Source organism: Phytophthora cinnamomi, assembly GCF_018691715.1.
Source record: "Phytophthora cinnamomi strain GKB4 chromosome Unknown Contig4, whole genome shotgun sequence".
Taxonomy (NCBI): domain Eukaryota; phylum Oomycota; class Peronosporomycetes; order Peronosporales; family Peronosporaceae; genus Phytophthora; species Phytophthora cinnamomi.
The window spans coordinates 976,315-999,077 of record NW_027150937.1 but is presented as its reverse complement, the minus strand read 5'-3'; the positions used below and the strand labels follow the sequence as shown (position 1 = coordinate 999,077).

General features: G+C 56.2%; 8 protein-coding genes across 8 annotated transcripts; 4 read left to right on the top strand and 4 right to left on the bottom strand.

Moving 5' to 3' along the window:
* Positions 1-942: 942 nt before the first annotated feature.
* Positions 943-1,842, top strand: IUM83_05393 (putative aquaporin; the record flags this gene model as incomplete). Its single annotated transcript, XM_067929528.1, has 1 exon — positions 943-1,842. The coding sequence occupies one exon, from the start codon at positions 943-945 to the stop codon at positions 1,840-1,842; it is 900 nt and encodes a 299-aa protein (XP_067799719.1).
* Positions 1,843-7,231: 5,389 nt separating this feature from the next.
* IUM83_05392 (putative aquaporin) lies at positions 7,232-8,140 on the bottom strand (the record flags this gene model as incomplete). The annotated part of the gene is made up of 1 exon (XM_067929527.1): positions 7,232-8,140. The coding sequence occupies one exon, from the start codon at positions 8,138-8,140 to the stop codon at positions 7,232-7,234; it is 909 nt and encodes a 302-aa protein (XP_067799720.1).
* An 856-nt stretch (positions 8,141-8,996) lies between these two features.
* IUM83_05391 (uncharacterized protein) lies at positions 8,997-10,381 on the bottom strand (the record flags this gene model as incomplete). Its single annotated transcript, XM_067929526.1, has 7 exons — positions 8,997-9,077; positions 9,152-9,364; positions 9,438-9,504; positions 9,611-9,732; positions 9,863-9,979; positions 10,071-10,112; positions 10,169-10,381. The coding sequence occupies 7 exons, from the start codon at positions 10,379-10,381 to the stop codon at positions 8,997-8,999; spliced, it is 855 nt and encodes a 284-aa protein (XP_067799718.1).
* A 164-nt stretch (positions 10,382-10,545) lies between these two features.
* IUM83_05390 (phosphatidylinositol synthase (PIS)) lies at positions 10,546-11,385 on the top strand (the record flags this gene model as incomplete). Its single annotated transcript, XM_067929525.1, has 3 exons — positions 10,546-10,747; positions 10,845-11,179; positions 11,263-11,385. The coding sequence occupies 3 exons, from the start codon at positions 10,546-10,548 to the stop codon at positions 11,383-11,385; spliced, it is 660 nt and encodes a 219-aa protein (XP_067799626.1).
* Positions 11,386-11,548: 163 nt separating this feature from the next.
* Positions 11,549-12,427, bottom strand: IUM83_05389 (Ubiquitin thioesterase otubain; the record flags this gene model as incomplete). The annotated part of the gene is made up of 2 exons (XM_067929524.1): positions 11,549-11,803; positions 11,870-12,427. The coding sequence occupies 2 exons, from the start codon at positions 12,425-12,427 to the stop codon at positions 11,549-11,551; spliced, it is 813 nt and encodes a 270-aa protein (XP_067799557.1).
* Positions 12,428-12,608: 181 nt separating this feature from the next.
* Positions 12,609-17,501, bottom strand: IUM83_05388 (ubiquitin thioesterase otub1; the record flags this gene model as incomplete). Its single annotated transcript, XM_067929523.1, has 2 exons — positions 12,609-13,162; positions 16,343-17,501. The coding sequence occupies 2 exons, from the start codon at positions 17,499-17,501 to the stop codon at positions 12,609-12,611; spliced, it is 1,713 nt and encodes a 570-aa protein (XP_067799556.1).
* A 1,082-nt stretch (positions 17,502-18,583) lies between these two features.
* IUM83_05387 (G patch domain-containing protein 1) lies at positions 18,584-19,132 on the top strand (the record flags this gene model as incomplete). Its single annotated transcript, XM_067929522.1, has 1 exon — positions 18,584-19,132. The coding sequence occupies one exon, from the start codon at positions 18,584-18,586 to the stop codon at positions 19,130-19,132; it is 549 nt and encodes a 182-aa protein (XP_067799771.1).
* Positions 19,133-21,003: 1,871 nt separating this feature from the next.
* IUM83_05386 (Ankyrin repeat-containing protein YAR1) lies at positions 21,004-22,741 on the top strand (the record flags this gene model as incomplete). The annotated part of the gene is made up of 4 exons (XM_067929521.1): positions 21,004-21,145; positions 21,246-21,335; positions 21,402-21,539; positions 21,621-22,741. 4 exons carry the CDS (start codon positions 21,004-21,006, stop codon positions 22,739-22,741), a joined length of 1,491 nt encoding a protein of 496 aa, XP_067799677.1.
* Positions 22,742-22,763: the final 22 nt, after the last annotated feature.

Below are 22,763 nucleotides of genomic sequence, written 5' to 3'. Positions count from 1 at the left end.
GTTGGAGTATTAGGAACATGTTCGTTCGACAAAGAGGAGCATGCAGTAGACACTTAAATCCTCTTCTTTGGAGACGCATCGGATCGTAGTTTTCGCGTATTTGTATTCACTCACCACGGATCCAGCGCAGTCGTCGAGGGATAAGCCCAAAGACGAAACCGGCGGCAATGTGTGCAGCGGTGCGTGTCAGCATTGATCCGGCACAACAATACAGGTGTTCGCCTTCAACCTGCTGACCGCGTGCACTGGCGATGCCTCCCCATCAGGACGATCTTGCGTCTCGTCTCTTTTGTTATGTCGCTACGAGCGACTAGTGTCGATGAGGCTGAGCGCCAACGCAGGCAGAAGAACCCGGTGGCAAGACACGCAGCGCAAATGTCGCCAAGTGCGCCGCTCCACAGTTCACTGCAATGGCATAAGCATCTTCAGATCTCGGTTCGATTTGCAGCGACCAAACGCAAACGCTCCGGGAGGCGATTGGCGTGCCGTCAACACCACCGCGCCGCACGTGCAGGGCGTCCCGCGCCGCCGTACAAACTGTGTTGATTCACGCTGGTCGCGTATGCCTTCTTACCTTGCCGCTAGTGACCACGATACCATAGCACGCCGATACATGCATGTATGCGGCTTGTCACCATATAGGCAACTTCAACTTCGGTGTGGATCCACGTATGGATAGGCCAGCGGCATTGCGTTCCAGCGATCCAGACTTGCTTGCCGTGCTCGCTGCGCCGTGCCGCGTGCCGATGCGACCGGCAGGCAACCTACACCTGCAGGCGTCAGCGTCGGCGCTGGCGCTCTCAACCAAGGCGGCAGCCGTCGGGGCAATAACACTGATGAGCACCGATAGGCATCTCCGGTAGAGCTCAGTTTTCAAATTCCTCCGCAGACCCCCGACAGCCTCTATCGATCCGCTCCACTCGCGCCACCTTCGACTGCACCATGTCAGCGGACGCCTACAACGACAAGCACGGAGACGAGTACGTCAACCTGGAGGCGCACGACGGACTCTCCACGGACGTGGGCTCGCTCAACGGCGTGACCCACGTTCCGTACCAGGTGAAGAGCGAATTCGCCAGGCAGATGATGGCCGAGTTCTTCGCCACCTTCATCTGCGTGGTCTTCGGACTGGCCTGCACGGCGCAAGTCACCCTGAGCTCAGGCACAGCCGGCAGCTTCGTGACCGTCGCGCTCGCGTGGGGCTTCGCCTACTTCCTCGGCATCACGGTCGGCGGAGGCGTGTCCGGTGCCAACCTGAACCCGACCGTGACTGTGGCGCTCGCACTGCTCGGCATGCTGCCGTGGAAGAAGGTGCCGTTCTACATCCTCGCGCAGACTGTCGCCTCGTACGTGGCCGCCATGGTCGTGTACATCCTGTACCGCCCCATGCTCAACATCGTGGACCCCGAGCGCACGTCGACCAACGCCATCTTCGCCACGTACCCGCACGAGAACGTGGGCAACTTCACTTGCTTCCTGACCGAGTTCTTCGCCGCGGCGCTGCTGGTCGTCGGCTTCCTGGCGCTGCTCGACGAGCACAACCGCCCGATCGGCCGCAAAGCCGTTCCTCCGGCCATCGGCGTGCTCGTCAGCGCCATCGCCATGGGCTTCGGCATGAACACGGGCCTGGCCATCAACGCCGCGCGCGACCTGGGCCCCCGCCTCCTGATGCTCACGGTCGGCTTCGGCTCGCGCGTGTTCTCGCTCAACCACTACTACTTCTGGATCCCGCTCGTGGCCCCGATCCTGGGCGGCGCCGTCGGCGGCATCGCGTACCTGGGCATGGTGGGCTTCCACCACCCGGGCCGCTCCTTCGGACCGTACCCGGAGTACCGATACTGAGCGTCGTCGCAGTTGTTTGATCCAGGACTAGTCGACGACAGAATCGTACTGCTCACTTCGTGTAAATCGACCTCACTTTTGATCTCCATTGAGCGGTCGTTTGTTCTGTTTCTCTCTGCGATGGCGATGTTGTCGCTGACTGTCGTGATGTGGTTTGATCCATGTGCGAAATGTACTCGTGTGCTTATCTAGAGCTACCTCTTCTGATGATTGACGTACCGGATCGCCAGCAACGACAGCACGCGGAAGACGACCAGGAAGACGAAGACGCACCCAAAGTTCGTCCAGATCTCGTCGTGTTTCATGTTGAAGACCTCCTCCACGTAGCCCTTGACGGTGGTGTGGCCGACGGACAGGGGCGTGCCCTCCAGCGGTTGACACCCGAGCTCGGGGCCGACATTAATGTACGATTGCGTGGCTTCGTCGAACGTGGGCTCCACAGGGCAGTCACCGTACAGGAGCGACACTAGCACGGACAACGAGTAGCGGTGCGGGGTGCAGTGGTAGAGCCATCGGTAGCCGGCCGGGATGGATCCGGCGGGAGGATTGAACCCGGAGAACAACAGGAACGTGGCGTTGACGAGGACACCGACGATCACAGCCACTTCCACGCTTGGCAGCGCGTACACGAGCAGCTGACCCAAATACGTCTGCATGAGAACGAAGAGCGACAGGTTGATCCAGTAGAGCACTCCGGTGACGAATGATGTGAAGCCTATCAGCGGGTAGAAGATGATCGTGAACAGGAAGCCGCTGAAGAACACGTACGGGATCTCTGCAACGGTGGCGCCGACGAAGTACCAGAGCGCATTGTAAGTTTGGGCGGCGCGCTCGCGGTAGAACGGTGCGCGCTCATGGGCTGTGAACGGGAGTGCGCCGACGTACGCAGCGATACCGTTGTACTGAGTTGTCATAAAGATGACTCCCACCGCGGCGTTGAGCCCTTGGTATGTCGTGTACTCCCCATTCACCAGCACTAAGCCAAACACCGAGCCCAGTCCAACGGCGACGACGAAGCGGGTCAAGTTGTATGACGGTGTACGCCAGTACATGGTCAAGAACCGACCGACCAACACACGTAACTGCGTTGCAGGGGTAGCCGCTCGCTTCTTCTTGAAATTGAGTTCTCCGATCTGCCCGGGGGCAGGGATTGCAACACCTGGCTGATCTAGACCACCTATCAAGGACTGCTGCTCGGCACTCTCGTGGAAGTGCTGTACAAAGTTGACGCTTGCAGAAGGATTCAAACTCGAGTTTTCAGCTGCAGCCGCGACACCAGCACCGATACATTCCAACATCCACGTCGCCGGGTTCTGGCCTGGAGGTAGTCGCGGAACTTCCGGGATCGCCTCGAAGTAGTCGATTAGGTGTCCACACTCGCGATCGTCTGGATGCGCATTGTCGAGCTCTCCAAAGAATACTGTCTCGCCGCCGCGCTTCAACAGCAACAGACTGTCGAACAGGAAGAAGACGTCGGAAGAAGGTTGGTGAATCGTGCACACGACGGTGCGGCCGCTGTCCGCCACCTTCCGCACACCGTCCATGATTACCTTGGCCGAGTGAGCATCCAGTCCACTCGTGGGCTCGTCCAGGAACAGCACACTCGGTTGGGCTGCGAGTTCGACGCCGATGGTGAGGCGCTTCATCTGCTCCTGCGACCGACCGCGGATGATCTGGTCGGCGATGGCGCGCATATCCAACAAGTCTAGGCACTCCTCCACGGAAGCGAGTTTGGCGTGCTCGGACACACTGCTGTCCTGGCGCAAGAAGGCGCTGAATGTGAGCGCTTCTCTGATCGTTGATGACTCCGAGTGAATGTCCTGCTGCTCACAGTAGCCTGTGCACCGACGAATGGCCAGCTCCGTCGCGGGATATCCATTGAGCAGAATCTCACCGCGAATGGTTCCTCCAGTCTTGCGGCCAGCGATCACGTCCATTAGGGTGGTTTTACCGGCACCCGACGACCCCATGAGCGCCGTCATGGTACCCGGCAGAGCATAGCCGCTGATACCCTTGAGCAGGTCGATGGATTCGTGCTTGTCACCCGGACTGGGAACGGAGTACCAGAGATCTCTGAACGCCAGGGTGACGGGAACAAACATTTTGTCGTGCTCCTCGTGGAAGTTCAGGACTACAACCCCGTTCGAGCGTTCTTCAGGCGAGAAAGCTGCTGGTGCAGCTCGTGGAGTCGAAGCTAGTGCATAGCTGACTTCACTTTCCTGGTGCTTTGCATCCTCCTCGTCGATCTTGGCGTTTCCGACAATGCTTGTAACTACTGCTACAGCGGCCACCGAAGCATCGTATCGCTTGTTCTCGAGCACGTAGCTACCAAAACCCATGAAGAAGACGTAGGCGAAAACCAGGAACGCCACTCCAGCCCAGACCCACGCCTTATCCGACGGCACGTCGTATTGAGAAAGTGAATACTCTCCCATAGTCATGTTGAACTGGGAGCAGTAGTCCTCCCCGTCGTACACGCACACGTCGAAAAGCGGCGAGCGGTATTGGTTGACAGCCACGGAGCGTAGACACCAAGCGATGGGGTTGAGCCAATAGATCCACACTAGAGCAGCAGGAATTCTTCCCATCGGGACGACGAAACCAGCAAACACGATGAAAAAGACGATGGAGAACGTGGACATGGGCTTGGCGACGTTGAAATTGGGCGACATTGCCGTCACACAGAAGAACCACGCGCAGAAAACCAAGTTGGTCAAGACCATGGCCAGCATGAAAAACAGGAAGTAGCTCGCCTCCGCAATAAAACCGCACATCCAGTAAACCAGGGAACCGAAAACCAGACACTCGCCCATAGCCGTCGGGATAAGCGCCACAGAGCACCCGATCGCGAACGATGCGGTGCGATAGAGGTTGGCACGCCGCTGTTTGTAGTAGATCTCGCGCGCTGCGATGAAAGACGGGATCTGTGATGCTTGCCCTAATTGAAGGAACATGGTGCCTTGGAACAGCACGCCCAGCGATACTTGCACGTTAGTCGGGTCAACTTGGTAGAAAGTGGTGGCATACACGAGTCCCATGAATACCACCATGAAGGCTCGCACCTGAATGAAAGCGGTGTTGCGCAGAGCAATGGTGGTCTGGCGGCGGGTCAGCGTCCAAGCACTGGCCCAAAAGGATTGCCTGAATTCGGGCATCTTGTCAATGTGGTGCTTGGCGTCCACCGCACGCTCGATGCTCAACGGCGCCTCCAGAGCGCGCATCGTCTCATGATGAATATGTGATTGCTGGAAGAGTTCCGCGAATTCACTCGCCAAACGTGGGGCCAGACACTGCACCGATGGATGGTTGCTTGCTGTCACAATTTCGTATTGGTATTGCTCGTCTGTGCCAAGATCCAACAAGTAGTCGGCGACGTCGCGGTCTGATGGACACACAAAGCCTAGATTCTCGAAGTACGGCAAAACCAGCTCGCGCGGTCCGTTGTACATCACTTCACCGTCGTTCAACAGCAAAATGTTGTCGAAGAGCTCGAACACTTCAGGTGCCGGCTGCAGTAGCGCGATAACGACGGTTTTGTGGAGCTTTTTGGCGATATCGCGTTGAGTGGCGACGATATCGAACGTGGCCGCGCTGTCCAAGCCCGTACTGATCTCGTCCATGAACGTCGCGTACTTCATGCCAAACTCCATCTCGCCTGTGGTCACTCGCCGGCGTTCACCGCCTGACACACCTCGCCGAAGCTCGTCACCTAGAACAGTATCCCTGCAGTTCTGGAGGCCGAATTGCTCCGTGATCACTTCCGGATAGTGGTCATTCAGTGCTTTGACGGTTCGTTGCGCTGCCTTGTTTTCTTCAGGAGTGCCTCGTGTAAGAATCCCCTCCGCATCTCGGGATGCAAGTTCCTCCGGACAGCACGTATGAGCGAACTCAAGAGTCTCTTTCACGGATAACGCGGCGAAGTGCTTGTCCTGTTGCGGCACATAGGCTGCTAGTTGTGGGAGTCGGGTGAGAAGATCATTTTGAGACCGACCATTGTACGTGATCTCGCCCTCCACGCTGATGTTCTCCTCCATGGGGAACTGCCCGCTTAGCAATCTGAGTAGCGACGACTTGCCCGATCCCGGTTGGCCCAGCAGCAGCGTGATCGTGCCGGGTTCGAAGACCGCGCTCACGCGATTGAGGATATGCCGCTTGGTCACGTTTCTGCTGGCTGTGACCTTCTGCACCACGTGCTTGACGCTGTTGTAGATGGTAGGCAGTTCAGCCTTGACACTGGCAGATCGCTGGACGACCGAGACCTCGGCGATCAGCGAGACTTCATTGCATCGGACTTCCATCTGCGGGAGACTACGCCCCAAAGCCGGCTCCAACTTCTTGGCGACGAAGTCGTGGAACGCAGCAGGACCCTGAGTCATCAGCGCGCGGCCGGATTCAAGCCCGAGCTTGGGGGCATAGGCCACCGTGTCGTCCATTGCTGCGGATCACCAAGAAGTCCCAAAGCAGACGACGACACCCTCGGTGCTGCAACTTGGACTGGAGAGCTTGGCCTGCCCTGTCGGCGGCGAATTCGGTTGTGGGCTCGATCCGAGAGAGTCGCAGGGCAGCCCGGATTAAAAAGCGCGTACAAAGCTCGAGCAAACACGCCAAGCAATCGGCGACGGTGGCTGGCGAGGAATCGCGCGGCGTGTCATATGCCGCGTTTTGGCACTATGCGACCAAGGATCCCATAGAGAACGATCTCGTGGTCGACAGGCTGTGAATGCCCCGGCGATCGGAGAATCGTCCATGCAGGCATTATCAGTTGTCGTTGGTTAGCGTCAAGCTGCAGTCGAGCGTCGATCACTCTGCAGCGTGCAAGTGCGAGCCTCGGGTATGGCATGGCGTCCAGATGCTGTCAAACCGCAGCAACATCAGCTTCGGCCAAGCACCAAGTGACAGAGATGCTGATCCTTGAAAACGGTCTAGCCGTTGCAGGCTCGGTGGGCCTTTTGCTGACAGCTACTGGCGCCAACATCACTGGCGGCGAGCTGTGCAAGTAGTCGGTCGGTGTGGCTGGGACGAGCAGGGTCACAATAATGGCGCACTTGGCTTCACCATCCCGAAAGTGCTGTGCATCAGAGAAGCGCAGCCTCGGTCTGCGATTGCTGTGCCGTTGTCGGCACACAACAATCGACTGCAGCTCGATAACGATTCTCTAGAACTGCAGCATCTCAGTCACTGTCAATGGGACGCGAGAATTCCCAGCATATGCCCATGCCTCAATACGTCGTTGAGCTGGGGTTCATGAGCAAGCAATGACTGAGGGACACACACGAAAGAGGATGCTTGAGACGACGCAGGCTTAAAGAGAGAAGCCTCCCACCGAAATGAAAATGAAAACACAACTCTATTTAGACGAGCGAGACCTACTGCTCAGAGCCCCGCACCATTAGAATCGGTACTCCGGGTACGGGCCGAAGGAGCGGCCAGGGTGGTGGTAGCCGACCATGGCCTCGTACACGAATGCACCAGCAGCACCGCCCAGGATCGGGGCCACGAGCGGGATCCAGAAGTAGTAGTGGTTCAACGTGAACACGCGCGAGCCCCAGCCAGCAGTGAGCATGAAGAGCCGAGGGCCCAAGTCGCGGGCGCCGTTGGCGGCCAGGCCAGTATTCATAGCAAAGCCCATAGCAATGGCGCTCACGAGCACGCCGATGGCCGGGGGAACCGCGTGACGGCCGATCGGGCGGTTGTGCTGGTCCAGCAGCGCCAGAATCCCCAGGATCAGCAGAGCTGCGGCGAGGAACTCGGTCAGGAAGCACGTGAAGTTGCCCACGTTCTCGTGCGGGAACGTCGCGAAGACTGTGTGCGTCGTGGTGCGGTCGGGGTCCACCTCGTTGAACATGGGGCGATACAAGATGTAGACCACCAGCGCCGAGACGTATGCGGCAGCGGTTTGCACGAGGATGTAGAACGGCACCTTCTTCCACGGCAGCATCTTGAGCAGAGCAAGCGTCACGGTCACCGTCGGGTTCAGGTGAGCGCCAGACACTCCGCCACCAATCGAGATGCCGATGAAGTAGGCGAAACCCCACGCCAGCGCGATGGTCACGAAGCTTCCAGCGCTACCTCCGCTCAGTGTTACTTGGGCCATGCATGACAGACCGAAGAGCATGCAGATGAAAGTGGCGAGGAACTCGGCCATCATCTCCTTAGCAAATTGGCTCTTGACTTGGTACGGGACGGCGGACACTTCTTCGAGGAGGACGTGGGTGCCCGTAGTGGCGGAGCGGCCATCGTGAGCTTCCAGGTCGACGTATCCGAGATCGTGCTTCTCGTTGAAGGCGTCCGAAGGCATCTTGAAGTCGAATCGAAGACTTGTGACTTGTACAGAGGAGTTTGAAAAGTGAGAGGGCTCCTCCGAACTCGGCGGCATTGGTAAGCGGCGTGTCGGCCGATGAGCAGGCCTGGATCGCTGGCCAAGACGCAAGGTGAAGGCTGTCTATCCACAGCCGCCGCACCAAGCAGACGTGGAAGTTGCCTTTTATGCAAGCGCGGGGGACAAAGCGAAGGCGCTGGCGTAGCAGTGCACCAACAAGATCGCTCTGCGCCAGCGCTTTGATGGATGCGTCCCAGTGTTCCGACTAAAAACCCGCGGAGCAAGCATGTCGAAGTCGCAACTGTACTTTGACGGCAGAGCTAGACAGGCCGCGAGCGTTGCTGTCAAGGCCACAAGCATGCCAATCAGCTCCGTCGAGCATTCGCGTTCGGACGCTTTGCAAATCTAATGGAAGGCTGAAAAATGCTGCTGTATCGCTGGACAGTTATGAGGGAAAGTTGCTCGTGGACCGGCGGCAATTGCTGCATTTCTTGGTGCCCTGGTTTCGAGTTGGCGCTCGAATGCATCACGCGTCGCGTCGAGCGCATTCGACTGTACGGATTGCTTGGGACGATGGTGAAAAGCGGCTCTCGGAAGTCTGGTTTTACGTTTCTTGGCACAGCACCGATCGATGACAAAGCCACCGTCGCCACCAATTGCCCGACAAAAGAGACGAGACGAACTCGATTGATGCTGGATCGGCCTGATAACCCCATCATTCGAGATAAAGCGCAGGGTGGCAACGTCTGTACATTTGTGCTTTGAACTAACGAGAAGCAGGGAATACAATAAAGACCCCGCACCAACCGCGCAATGCACCGCTTTGGTCTATGGTCTACTGTTTCGGAGTTTTGCCAGAGCTCTTGGCCTCGGGCATCAGCTCCTTCCCCACCTCCTGCAATTCCGCCACCGTTTCCTGTAAAAAGAAAGTGAATCAGTACAGCCCAAGTGTTGTGCGGTATTCCGCACGGATAATAAGTACACGCTTACCATATTCTTCTCCAGCATGTGAAGCAGGACGCGCTGGTGGTGTTTCTCCAGATCTACGTAGAAAACCTTCTTGATCGAAACTACGGCGAACACGAGAATCGGGAAGAGCTGGTGACCCCACAGCAAGTACTCGCGCGGGGTTGTGAACGGGGAGATCTCCGTGATCACTGGGTCGTAGCGAGTCAACCGCACGGTGATCTCAATGGCAAGAAGCTACCAAACACGTACAAACAGCGTCAACTCCGAAACCATGAGAAGCAGCTAGTCATAGTGAGCTGCAACGTACAGCAACAAGCCCCACGAAAGACATTTTGCTCGCAGCTTGAGTCGCCTTCGGCGTCGTGACAGCATAACTTCTCGTACGAACCGGAGCCAGCAGCAACACCATGCCAAAATGTCAGTCAGCTCCAAATGTAACGCCGCCTTGCCTGCAGATCGTCGACGTCGCTCTTCACGTACATGATGGCGACCCAGAGCACGTAGAAGAGTCCGACATTGACTTGCGTTTCGTACAGCGACATCTCCTCCTGGCCGGGTCCCCAGAAGTCGTAGAGGAAGCGCGATTTCTCGTTGTAGATGTTCTGGCAGCAATAATGAACAGATATTCGCACGAGACGCAAGCAGGAAAAACAGAGTTAGCCGGTTCCCTGTTGACAACCAAACGCATCGGTCCGAGAGAGAGAGAGAATAAAACGGCAGCCAGCAACGTACGTCGTAGGCCGTGTCGATGGTGTGCCAGGCCTCGGACGACATGTGGCCGGCCATGAAGTGCTTCCGGAAGAAGGCGTACTTCTGCGACCAGTGGTAACGCGTCTCCGCTCGGCTCATCTACTTGGCAGCAGCAGCACACAGCACAGGAACTAATTAATCCACGCACACGCAGCCCAGCCAACCAGCCACGCCGTCCGCTTGCACGCACCGACAGCATCCTGTACACGTTCTTCTCCTCGGGCCAGTACCACTGCAACATCCGTCGTAAGCGCGCCAACCTCCGTCACAAAGGGCCAAAGCTCGTACCGTGGGCAGCAGCACCGCGAGCGCCGGCACCGCCAGCGACACGACGTAGACCTGCAGGGGCGTCGTGCTCTTGCCGCGGTACAGCAGCAGCCGCGAGGCCAGCGCCGTCAGCGGCGCCACCACCAGCAGCGCGTAGGCCGCGGCGTGCGAGTCGCGCAGCGCGTCCGGGTACAGGCGAAAGAGCTCCGCCAGCAGAGGTGACGCGTCCGCCATGCTGGCAATTAATTGACAATTGAGAATTGAGCACCTCATCCGTGTGCGCCACTTCATCCCGTGTGTGCCACACCATTTCGTGTGCGCCACGCCGACCGGGGAGGTCTTCGAGACGACGGTCATTCCGAGAGAGAAGCAGGTCAGGCGACAGGAACGAGGAGACGATGGGCGAGTCGCAGGCCAAGCAGCGCTCCGTGGCGGGCGTGTTCTTCTACGTGCCCAACCTCATCGGCTACACGCGCGTGCTGCTGTCGCTCTACAGCCTGGCGGTGGCGCTCACGGACTACAAGGCCTCGGTGCTGTGCTACGCGCTGAGCTTCACGTGCGACTACTTCGACGGCTTCTTCGCGCGGCTCTGCGACCAGTGTACGCGCCCGCGGCAGTGGCGCCGTCCTTCTCCCCTCTCTCTCCCCTCTCTCTGACTCGCGCTGCTGCTGTTGTATTGCTGCTGTGTCGGTGGCAGGCTCGACGTTCGGCGCTGTGCTGGACATGGTCACGGACCGCTGCTCCACGGCGGGGCTGCTCGTGGTGCTGTCGCACCTGTACCCGCAATACATGGTGGCCTTCATGTACCTGCTGATCCTCGACTTCTCCAGCCACTGGTACCACATGTACTCGTCGCGCGGCCACCACAAGGTCGTGCCGGCCGAGCGCAACTTCCTGCTGCGCTTCTACTACGGCTGCTACCCGTTCTTCGGCTTCTGCTGCGTGGGCACCGAGCTGTTCTACATCCTGCTCTACGTTCTGCACTTCGACCCCGCGCTGCTCATCCCGTACATCAACGTGCCCGTCATGCAGGTGCGGCCGCCGTTGTCACTTGTGTGGGGGGGTCTCTTTGGCCGCAGATGCTGACTCACGACTTGTTGTGTTGACTCGTGCAGCTGTGCTACTACGTGTGCCTGCCCGCCTGCGTGTGCAAGAACTTCATCAACGTGGCGCAGCTGTGCAGCGCCGCGCACTCCGTCGCGGCCGAGGACGTGGCGCTCGCCAACAAGACCAAGTAGACAAGAAAAGAAAGAGAAGAGCAGAACTCACCTTAACAGTAGAGGCGCAATGCAACATTGCACACGAATAGTCCCCGAGCACCTCGTCTACGAGTGAGAGAAATATTAGGCAGAGATGCAACAAAAAGCTATGGTATTCTGCTGGTGCAGCTCCGTCGCGGCATTAGGACGCCTCCTCCTGCTCTGCGCCCGGCTCCCGCGCGTACAGGATGTCGTAGTGTCCGGGCCGATACAGCAGCGTGATCGACACGGGCGCCTGCTGCTCCGTCACCGGCACCGTCGGCGAGCACACGTAGCTCTGCAGGTCCTGCCCCGGGCCGGCGCTCCCGTCCAGATACTCGATCTTGACGCCCACCTGCAGCGCCTCCGTGAGCGCCGCGATCTGCGGCTGGTCGCACTCCTTCCCCATCGGCTCCACCTGGCAGCAGCAACAGTCAGTCCTTCCTCTCTATCAGCTCTAACCTCCTCCACCCTCTCCGCTCACCTCCGCGGCGCAGAACTGCGCCACCGTCTGGCCTGGGTACAGCCCGTCGATGAAGGGCTGGAACGTCTCGGCGTGCTGCTTCATGTAGCCGGCGGTGAGCAGGCGCATGTACCAGACGAGGTACTCGGACTCGCCGCCCTCCGTCTGGAAGTCCTGCACCAGCTCGGCGTGCGAGCGCGTCTCCATGGCGGCCAGGTAGTCCACGAACGTCTCCCAGAAGGCGTCGATGGCCACGTCGCTGTAGCCGACGGCCACCAGCTCGCTCTTGCTCTGCTGGATCTTGCGCTGGATGCGCCCGCGCAGCGCCGCGTTGGCGGCGGACGGCAGCAGCCGCTCGCACAGCGCGAAGATGAAGCCGCGGAAGAAGCAGTTGCCGTCCCCGCGCACGCGCCGCAGCGCCTCGTAGCGCGCGTTCAGCGACTCGATGCCGTGCATGAAGTTGGCGTTGGCGTTGCCCACGTACTCGGCCTTGAGGCACAGCGGCGACATGCGGTCGGTCAGCAGCGGGCCCACGGGCCAGTCCTGCTGCTGCTGCTGCTGTTGCTCCGCGTCCGCCATGGCCTTCGATCCAAGAAGCTGTTCCGAGATTATAAAGGATGATTCGTGTCATCTAGGGATTTACTGTATTTCGATACGATAGTTGTTATCATACAATTTGTATACACGTGCGAGTTTTATTGTTCGTTTTGAAACGCACTTGTTATAAATTTGTATTACAACTTCAACGAGGAGGGACAAGCTAAAGGCGGGAGTCGCTATCAAACGTGTTGAGCCAGTCGGCGTCGTGAGGGGATTCGTCTTCTTGCTCGAGGATGCAGTCGCTGTCGTCGTCGAATTGTTCTGCCAGTAGGGAGTGCGGATTCTCGCCACCGATACAATGAGTGGGGCGGCGGCGGACACGTTGGGTTTCAGCGCGGCGGTGCCATTCGAGAAAGCTGAAGTCATTCCACAGTAGTGGGTCCTGTAGAAGCTCCGGTCGTGCACATTCGATGAGTTCATCGATGCTGGCAAGCGGGACGCTCAGGGCCTTGAGGAGGCGAGTCATGCGGGTGATCACGGCTGCTACCTGCTCGCAGTTCATCGAGTTTTGCGTCTGCTGCAGTCTTTGTTCGAATTCGGGGAAGTAGCTGTCCAAAAGGCTGTGGATATTCATGAGGCACATGCCCATAAGCTCGCAGTTAACCTCACGACTGGGCTCGCTGGGATCGTACGCGCTTGCAACAGTTGAAGACCAGGATATAGTCTCCATCAACTCCTCATATTTGCGTTGGCACGCAGCTACCTTCGCAAACTCTGTTGAAAACGTGTCAAGCAGACTGTCAGTGCTGGTGCTTCGAGACCGGAAGTCGCCTGTCTTGCCGTGAGTTCTCCACTGATATGGAAATTCTGAAATCTGATACGCCAGAAAACGCATCGTTTTCTCCTGCTCTGTCGAAGGGTGCAATTCAAACACGCACTCCCGCGGGTACAGCAGCGCTGGACCGAGGAAGTGGTTGAAAAAGACGAGATGCACCGCATCCATCCCCATTTCAGGAGTGTGCTTGTCGCCATTTTTAAGAAATAACTTGGCACACGCTCGACACAAAATTATGATTTCAGCGGGCAGCGCTTCAATGCGTTTTGCAAGGCTGTCAACCAAGGCGTCAAGTTCCGTAATGGAGTTTACTGAACAAAATGTTCTTGTATCCCCGACAGCCATTAACAGTTCCGCCATCCACTGGTTTCCGATGAGCCGGCAGAAGCTACCGAGAGCCATACTAGCCGCGCTGTGGCGAGTTAAAAACTCCTGGCGTTGGAAGATCAGCTCATTTCCTTTCATGTTCGGCCATCCTTTGGCGTATTCGATAGCCATGAGCTTGAACACAAATCGAGTCCCCTGGCGCTCACTTTCTAACAAAGAAAGTAAGCTTCGCAAAATAAAGGCTTGCATGAGAATTTCAGATTCGTTCATACTACCAACGGAGCTAACACAGGTCTCCAGCAAGCTCACACTGACCAGCAAGTCTGGCTGCAAAACCATATCTGCGAGACTCATGAGCAACACCGAGTACTCATAATCATTCTGTGCGACTTGTTCCCGAAAGTGGCGCTGTTGCTGGTCAAACTTCCTTCGCCGCTTTTTGCGTGCACGACTGCAACAGCAGCAGAAAAATCCAAATAAAATGCACGAGGAATTGGACAGCACAAGCCAGCCTGCTAGCATAAAGAGTAGCGTCGAGATGTATCGCTCTAGTTGTGAATTCAATGCCGAGACTAAGTTCTCATCTGAGAATGTTTCACTAGAAACCCCACCTGGAAACGTGATAGTGAATGTAGCCGTGATTTCCTGTGTTGTGTGTTTGATTTCCTCCCCAGCGCCAGTACGCTTGATCCACAGTTTAAATTCCGCTGAATGCGCGATGTTCGGAGAAATACCAGACAGATCTCGAAATACAAGCTGCGAGAGAGCCTTACTCAGTGCAGGCTTCGTCCCAGTCACCTGGATGTGCGATGGATCATAGAGCTGTGAAGTGATGTGATACTTCAGTTCTGAGTCTCGAGTGCTGTTTGAGCTCGAGTTCAAGTGCGTTCCATTTGTACTCCAAATAAGCACGCATGGACGTTCATACGGACACCCCGCCATAACATCGTCATCGGTAATCACAACGCCAAGCTCAAACTTCGACATGCCATCCGTGGCTTCGAGATTTACTTGGTACAATAGGTCTGAAAAGGTGCCGTCAGGGTCTTCAAAAGCAACGGGGGCTGGTACGGTACCGCCACTTGAACTGTTTGCGATCAATACAAACGGTGGTAGCACAACCAGGTCATCTGGAACATTAACAATCTCCAGTCTTACTCTTCGAGACATCGATCCATTGCTGAAAAGTGCTGCGGGCGATTTTTCATGCACCATTAGCGAGCTGTTGCTTGTTGGTGTTTCTAGGACTTGGTACTCGAAGTATTCGACATCATAATGTCGTGCAAATGAATCTCGCGGGTCCATATTGAAGTAGTTGAGTTTAGGTGCGTATACAACTCGACCCAGCAAGTCGGACACGATAGCGCCAGCAGTCTTGATGCGTGCACCGATGCAGCCACGTGACGTGTTCTTGGCAGCACGCCCAGTGTTTTCTCCGGCTGCAACTCTTCTGTTGAAATCGTTCACCTGAAAAAGACTACCACGAGAAGGGGGTGTAGTCAATTTGAACCGTGTCCTAGAAGTGAAAAATGATGCTAGCGGATCCAGCATGCCAAGGTTGATTAGTTGAAGTGAGTCTTCGTCCAGGCGAATATTTGTAAGCGTGTTATTGTCAACAGGCTCGATAGCTCCACCCGCCAAGACAAACCGGATGATGCCTACATCGGAGAAGACGCCGGGATCCTCATCAGATAATCTATACCACAGCTCGTCAACCACTGCGCCAGCTCCATCCTGCTTCAGATTATCCTGCCCCCACCCGTGATAAAGGTACATCAAGTTAGTGGAATGAGTTGCAATGTCGGTGTCAGTGTTGTTTCGATATACTCGAACAATTTCAAGGTCAAGGCCCTCCGCATAGTTTGTCGCATCACAAGTTTTGTTGCAATCAAACAGTTTCCCGAACTTCGGCATTCGTACGATTTTCAACAACTGGTGGCTCGAACTGGCCGTTGACGCGTTTGTATAAGTAAAACTGGACAAGAACTCCCTGGCATCACTAGCCTCTGTGTTCGATAGTGCATCAGGAGCCCCATCAATGTCATCTCCTTTAAGCTCCAGAGTAACAGGAACACCACGCCAGACAGAAATTCTCAGTTCAGAGTTTCGAGGTCTTGGTGCATCGTTTACAGCATCTACGAAAATGTCGATTCTTGCTTCCGTGCTCTTGTTCACCATTCTCCCTGCTAAGCTATCAACAACACCGATTCTAACGGTAGCATACGGTTGCAGTCTCCGAGAAAACGCGACAGGGTTTGGTAGCGGAAGATTTTCGTTGTTTTGGTCGGGTTCAGGCCGAAAAAATATGCTGCGCTGGTATTCGAGCGGGAGGCTTTGAAACGCGTGGATGTTCATTCGTGTCACAGCAGTTTGGTTCGGGAAGAGCAGTAACTGGCCAAATTCTGGTAATTCCCGCAGCTCCAGACGCAAATCATGAAAAACTCCATGCAGCATCGTAAGATTCAGCAGAACGAGCGAGTCCTCCGGGATGCGTACTGTTTGCTGCTTGGATGGGAACTGGCGGGACGGCAATAGCCGTTGCCTTGTGATTGAGTTCACCTGTTGTTCCGACACTGCTCGACGATAGATGGCGAAGTGGAAAAGATCAAACGTCGCGCCACCAGTACCTTGATACAACGCGACCCTGGAGAAAGCATTACCCTCGTGGCTACCTTGGCTAGAAGGTGTCAAGAAATCCTCACTCAGACTAGTTGGTACCGGTGATCGTTGCACTACGACAGACTTGCTCGCTTTCTGTTGTACCAAATTTACCAAGTAGTCGACGATCTTACCGCCGTACTGTTCCTTGAAATCCGCGATCTTGCTTCGTAGGTAAGCGAGTGGCGTGTCCTCATTCAGTGGGGGGAAAGTGACTCCCAAAATGTGCAGTGAGAGCGAGTTGTCGCCAAAAATTCGCATAGCCTTGGGTAATCGAGGCCCGCTGATACTCATCAATTTCTGTTTGAGCATCGCACGCAGCCGTTCCGTAGCGTTTAGTCCACTGGAATTTCCCAGGAATTGAAACTCACGAAGAGGAGCCAAACGCTTGCGCTTTCGCGGTGAAATGACGTTGCGCGGATTGTTGCCCAAATACAACCGGTACCGACCTTCAATCAGCTTGTTCAATACCTGCGTGCTGGGCGGATGTTGCTCGTCGTGCACAGCACAGTCTACTTTCTGGATCGTATCAACGTCCGTGTAGCTCATGTAAAAGTCAGTTTTCCAAAGACCCTTTTCGCTCGATGGGTCTAGTGTGACGGTGATCTGTACGGCTGGAGTGCGCTCCACCGGATCAAGAACTGGCGGTAGTTGGCATGCAGCCGATGTGTCAACGGAAAACAGTCGCTGCTCGTAACAGGCTTCCACTCCTGCATCGCCGCCTTCCGCTAATACAGGGATGAAGTAGATCAGTGCTAGAACTCGATGCTCGTTCAAATCCAGGCGAAACCCAGGATCCACGCAATTGTTGTACTCGTTGGCGACGGAGAAGAGAGTCATGCTCTGGTTCGTCTTCGCGCGAGGTCGTATTACCATCTCAAATGTCACGCCGGACTCACTCACAGACTCGTTCCTCACAGCCGCCATCGTGAAAAACTCGCGCGCTGAGACTGAGCTGATCGATGAAAGCTGGACGCGCTTGGTGTCATTGTTGGGGTCCTCCGACAGGTGAACGCCGAGCTGCCAGAACGAAGGCGCCGCGTTCAAGCTGGTGACTAGCTCGTTGTCCGGCTGAAGGGCTTCAAAGGGACATGCGCCACCAGGTACTCGGTTCGCTACTGTAACGCTACTTCCGATTCCCGGATCGTCAAAGGTATAGAGGCACATCGGGTGCCAGGTGGTCCGCTCTCGAAGAAAGCTGACAACCGAGTCATCTTGCTCGGGAGCACCGAGGTACGCTCCAACGCCGCCTCCAGCAAAGGAAATCGTAGCCAGCACAAGCAGTAGAGCCATCGGGACCAGTTTGTCTACTTCACCTTGAAAATGGCTAGCCCCGGTTTCTTATTTCAACAAGCAGGTCGAAATCGAAAGCCGTCCTACACAAATTCTTAACGTTGAAGTTGCCTTTTACCTAACTGTCCGACCTGAGTTTGGGCCCGGCGTGTTCCGTTTCAGCGAGCTCAGCACCGACACGTCCGTCCACAGGACCTTGATCGCCGCATGATCGCTGAACGGTCCCCGAAGCGAAGTAATAACGGCTCAAGCACAGCTATCATGCGCCGTCGACGTTATTGTCAATGTGTCCTGGCCTCGCTCTGACAACCGCAAGCAAGTTCGCTTGGTTCATACACGCCAGTTTCCCCTGGCAGCACTCGATTTGCAGTGAGCTGAAAAGGCTTTGGATAAAGTGTTCGGTCCCCTCGCTGCTCACAAACTCAGGTCGCGGGAACCTCGCACCGAGATGGCTTCACGCGTAACGACCGCTGTCTTCAATGTTGAAGTGAATTTGCGGGCGACGAGGACTAGCTCTCAGGGCGGCAGGCAAGTGAGCATGTCCTCAAAAGAACGATGACAGCGTGAGCGTCAGCCACCTGGAAGACTTGAGGGCACAAATGCCTTTCTCGGCGATAGAGACACCGGCGCTGGCTGGCTGGAGCGCGCTGCTCAGCCGTTACATGCCCGTCAGCACCGACATATTCGGCGACAGCCCTAAAGCTCGAGATATAACGGCACGATCTTCGAACGCTGCTGCGAACTCAGGTCGTCTCGGTCGAAAGGAGCTCGTGGTCTTGCTCAGGGCTCGCCCTCGAACACTGGGTGGCGTTGGCGCCAACTGTCCTAACTAGCATCGCCTGCATGCGGTCGGCGCCGCAACCAGCTACAGTCGACTAGAGGTATTGTGCACCACCGCACCGTTACTTGGGCTTTTCGGCGGCGTTCGTGTGCCATCACCGCCATCGTTACTTGCGCTGCTGATTTCTAATGAACAGTCCTGGAAACGAAAGCCCAGCGCCGGGTTCTACTTCCCGGTTTCGTAGTTGCAGCGACGAGAGCTGCCGCGCTGTCATTATCCGTTTTACCCACTTCAACTCACGATGGCGCCCAAGCTCTCGCTCACCGCACTCGGCTTCAGCGACCGAGAGGAGTCCATCCTCGCCTACGCCGAGGACGCGGGCCAAGACGACTTCGACGACTGGTGCGAGCAGCCCAACCGCTCGACGTCGCGGTGGCGGAACTCGTGCCCGGACAAGACGTCAATGACTACCGCCAGTCGTTGGGGCTCGCGCCTTACATCGCTGTCGACGGGCTTAATCGGCGCCAGCACTGCTCTGACCGCGCGGGCACAGCAACTCTGCGTTGGTGAATCAACGCACCGCGCTATCAACCAGCTACGCAAGTCCATGGTAGAGGTCTCGTCTTCTCGGACGGAGCGCTCGCTGAGGGCATCGACAGCGGCCCAGCATCGATACAGCGAGTCCGACATTGGCTGCTTCGACGATGCCGAGGCCCAACCCGAGACCGAGAAAGATGGTGACGATGAGTGCGTGCACAGCAAAGAGTGTCCGCGGTGTGACTTGTCATCGCGCGGGGCTAAGCTGAAAAAGCTCCAATCATCACGATCGTGGTCCCAAGGCTGCTCGTAGATATAGTTCGTTGTGAATAGCTATACAGCAGCAAGCGTGTCTATAGAATGAAAAGTGCCGGTGTATCTGCCCTGCCTCCACTTGCTTGGCTCAATGGAAAGTGCGCAAAAAGTTCACTCGATTCCCATACTCGACAGCGAAGGTGAACGACGTCTGATGCTTCTTTCGCTGCGGTGTGCATCTTGCAGTCGGTCCTGCGTACCGGCAGACCCGATCGGAGGCGCAATCTGCCCAAGAGCAATCTGCCCAAGAGCAATGTGACTGGAGCCTCGCGGCCAGAGATATATGGCAGCATTGCGATGGACGAACAAGGCGAGAAGAGTCTGAAGGATCAGCAAGCACACAGCACTCCGACGTGCTGAAAGCTCGTCTAGCGACTTCGTGGAATAAATTTGATGCGAAATGGAACATGCCATTAGCTGCGACAGTGACCGAGAGTGACCCAGCGCCCTTTTCATCACTTTGAGCAGATTCTGTAAGGTGTTGCTACGTTTCAGTTCGAAACACAACCAAAATCGACGCAATTTTCCCAATAAGCACCTCGAGTACACCCCATTTGTCGGTATCCCCTGTTTCCGTGGAGCTATTGAGTTATAACATTAAAAAAAATCGCCGAAAATTGTCTAGCCTGAAGCAAAGGGCTCCATAACCGGAAAACTAGATGTAAGAAAAAGGAGTTCGGCGACAATGAGTATCTACGGATGCTATCAGATAGTCGCGGAGTCCTGCTACAGTGAGTGAAGCCGCAAGATATCGAGAGCTACCGACGAATGCAGTCAACACGTCATCCTTTTTCACCTGCACACTGCAAACACAGGAAGAACTAACTTCGATCATTGAGCTCCATTTCAATTGCACTGCCAGTTGCAGAAGGCGTCATAAAAACAGCAAGACTTTGGCCATCAATAAGGCGGCGGATTTCGAAGTTATTGCTCGATAGCTCGAAACCATACACATCGATCGTACTCCTACAGATCTGGCCCTTGCCGTTCACAGCAGTTTTACCGGATGCGTTGCACTCTAGGTATACCATGCCATTGCCAGTCCCTTACTGTGTACGCATCCGTGCCACGCTTAGTTCTTTCTCAGCATTACGAAGTCGCGCCTCTCGAATGCGAATGTGCTCGATCGACATGTGCTCCAGTTGAGACACGTAAGCTTGGGCCCCAAGCTGACTGGAGTACTGTGAAAGCCATCGAGAGCTCTAACTCAGTATCACTATTCTCCCGAAGGAGTTAACTTGCGGAGAAATTTACCAGGTCGTGATTGACGTGCATCGGATTCGTCACTAGAACCGCTGCTAGAGCCAGATTCATCACTGAAACTGCTGGGATCGCTACTTGAACCGTCTGACCCATTGCCCACATCGATCGAATTATCTAGTGCTTCCTCCATAGGCTGGTATGCATCCACAACATATCTTGAAAATCAGCTGAAGCAACACGAAACGGAGGGAAAGAGAGAGAATAACATAACCCCCACCTCGGAATAGTCTTCAACGGTTGCATTTTGCATGCTGTTCCTCGGCGTCATGTAGCCTTCCACAGGTAAATATCCCGTGCCCCTGCCACCATACCCCAACATTTTGAACACATAGTCTCCAATGCATACCTGCAACTTGATTGCGTTCCCTTACTACTGCCGCTTACTCGCTCGATCTTCCAGCAGAGTGCTCTCACCCTCTCGAAATTTGAAATGGGTCAGTAAAACCAGGGAATCAGCTTCAATTTAGTGCATCTGATACCACTAAACCCATGTATATTATCCCTAATTCCCTCGTGTGCTCATTGGTTCTCGCGACGGATGGCTCAAGCTCCATCATAATCCTGTACCTGCGTCGACGCCAAGAGACTTGACCAGCAGCAGCGACGATGGCGGAGGAGGTGCTCAAGTGCGCGCGCTTCGGAGACGAGGAGGAGCTCAAGACTCTGCTGCAGTCGGTGGACGGCGTGGAGCGGGATGCGTTCGTGAACTTCGTGCAGCCGGAGACGCTCAACACGCCGCTCCACATGGGTGCGTCACTGGCGTCAACGCTCTCCCACCCACATTGATTGACCCACATTGAGCTGATGTGTGTGTTTGGGTGATTGGATTTTATGGTGCACTGTTGCAGCCTGCGCCAACGGCTTCGTGGAGTGCGTGCGTGAACTGCTGAACAACGGGGCACGCCACGTGCCCAACGCCAGCGGGAACCTGCCTCTGCGTACGTGAGACTGGGGAAGCTTTTCCGGTGGTGGATTATTTTACGCTGACGTGGGTTTTATTGCAGACTGGGCCGTGCAGAACAAGCACCGCGAGGTGGTGAGGCTGCTGGTGGACGGCGTGAAGGACCTGGACGTGCTGGCGCGCAACAGCTTCGGCCGCGGCTGCGTCACGGAGGCCTTCCAGTGTGAAGACACGGAGATCTGTGAGTCGGGAGCTGGGTGTTAGTGGTGGGATTTTTGTGCTGGTGCTCACGGGGTTTCTTGGGTTATTCGTGCGACTGCAGTGGCCATGCTGCTGGAGCACAGCTCGGCGTCGGAGGAGCGTCTGGCGGAGGGCACGGGCATGGGCAAGGACGCCATTAAGGAGGAGGTGGAGGAGGACGGAGACGAGGCGGACGCCAACTCGCCCAAGGTTCTGCAGGAGACCGTGCTGGAGTTCGACTTCGCCCCCGGCCTGCCGACGCTGCGTGCCAGGGAGCTGGCGTTGGAGTGGAGCAAGGACGCGTTCGGCTCTACTGCCGAGGAGGACATCACCGGCGTGTCCATCTGGTCTGCGGCGCTGATTTTGAGTCGCTGGGTGATTGACCACCGCGACGTCTTCGACGGCAAACAGGTGTGCGAGCTGGGCTCGGGCTGCGGTGTCAGCGGCCTTGCGGTGCACAAATACACGAACGCCGCGCGCGTCGTGCTCTCCGATTTGTTCGCGCACACCATTCAGAACCTCGAGCATAATCTTGAGCTCAACAAGAAATCTGCTGAGAAGAAGGCTGGGGCAGATGCTGAGGAGAAGCAGGAGGCTCCTGTGCTCGACTGCTGCGGCCGATGCGGTGCTGTTCAGCGCTTCACTCCTGACAATCCGGAGGGCAAGCTGATGACATGCGGTGGTTGCAGATCGGTTGCCTACTGCTCTCGCGAGTGTCAGAAGAAGGCGTGGAAGAAGCACAAGGCCGACTGCAAGGCCATTCGTGCGCAGCGCGAGCAGGCGGAGTCTCTGAAGGAGAGCAAATTGAATGAGGAGGGAATCGTCCAGGTTGAAGCTATTGACTGGGCTCAGCGCGAGACCTGGCCGATTACCTGCGACGGCGACAAGTTCGACGTGCTCTTCGGTTCGGACCTTGTGTACCACCAGGAGATCGTGCCGGTGCTTGTCAACGTGGTGGACGGCATGCTGGCGGCCGACGGTCGGTTCGTGCACGTTGCTTCCCAGGCTCGGCACTCGCTTGTGGAGTTCAAGGAGGCAATGGAATCGCGCGGATTCAGCTGCACTGTTGAGGAGGTCCCCGAGGACTACAAGACCAACCCGCTCGTGGGCAACGACGCTGTGGCTGAACTGTTCGCTCTGCACTTCAACGAGATGAGTGACGTGTACTGCATCTACACCTTCACCCGCACCAGCCAGCCTTAGATTATCTGGCATCGTCATAAAC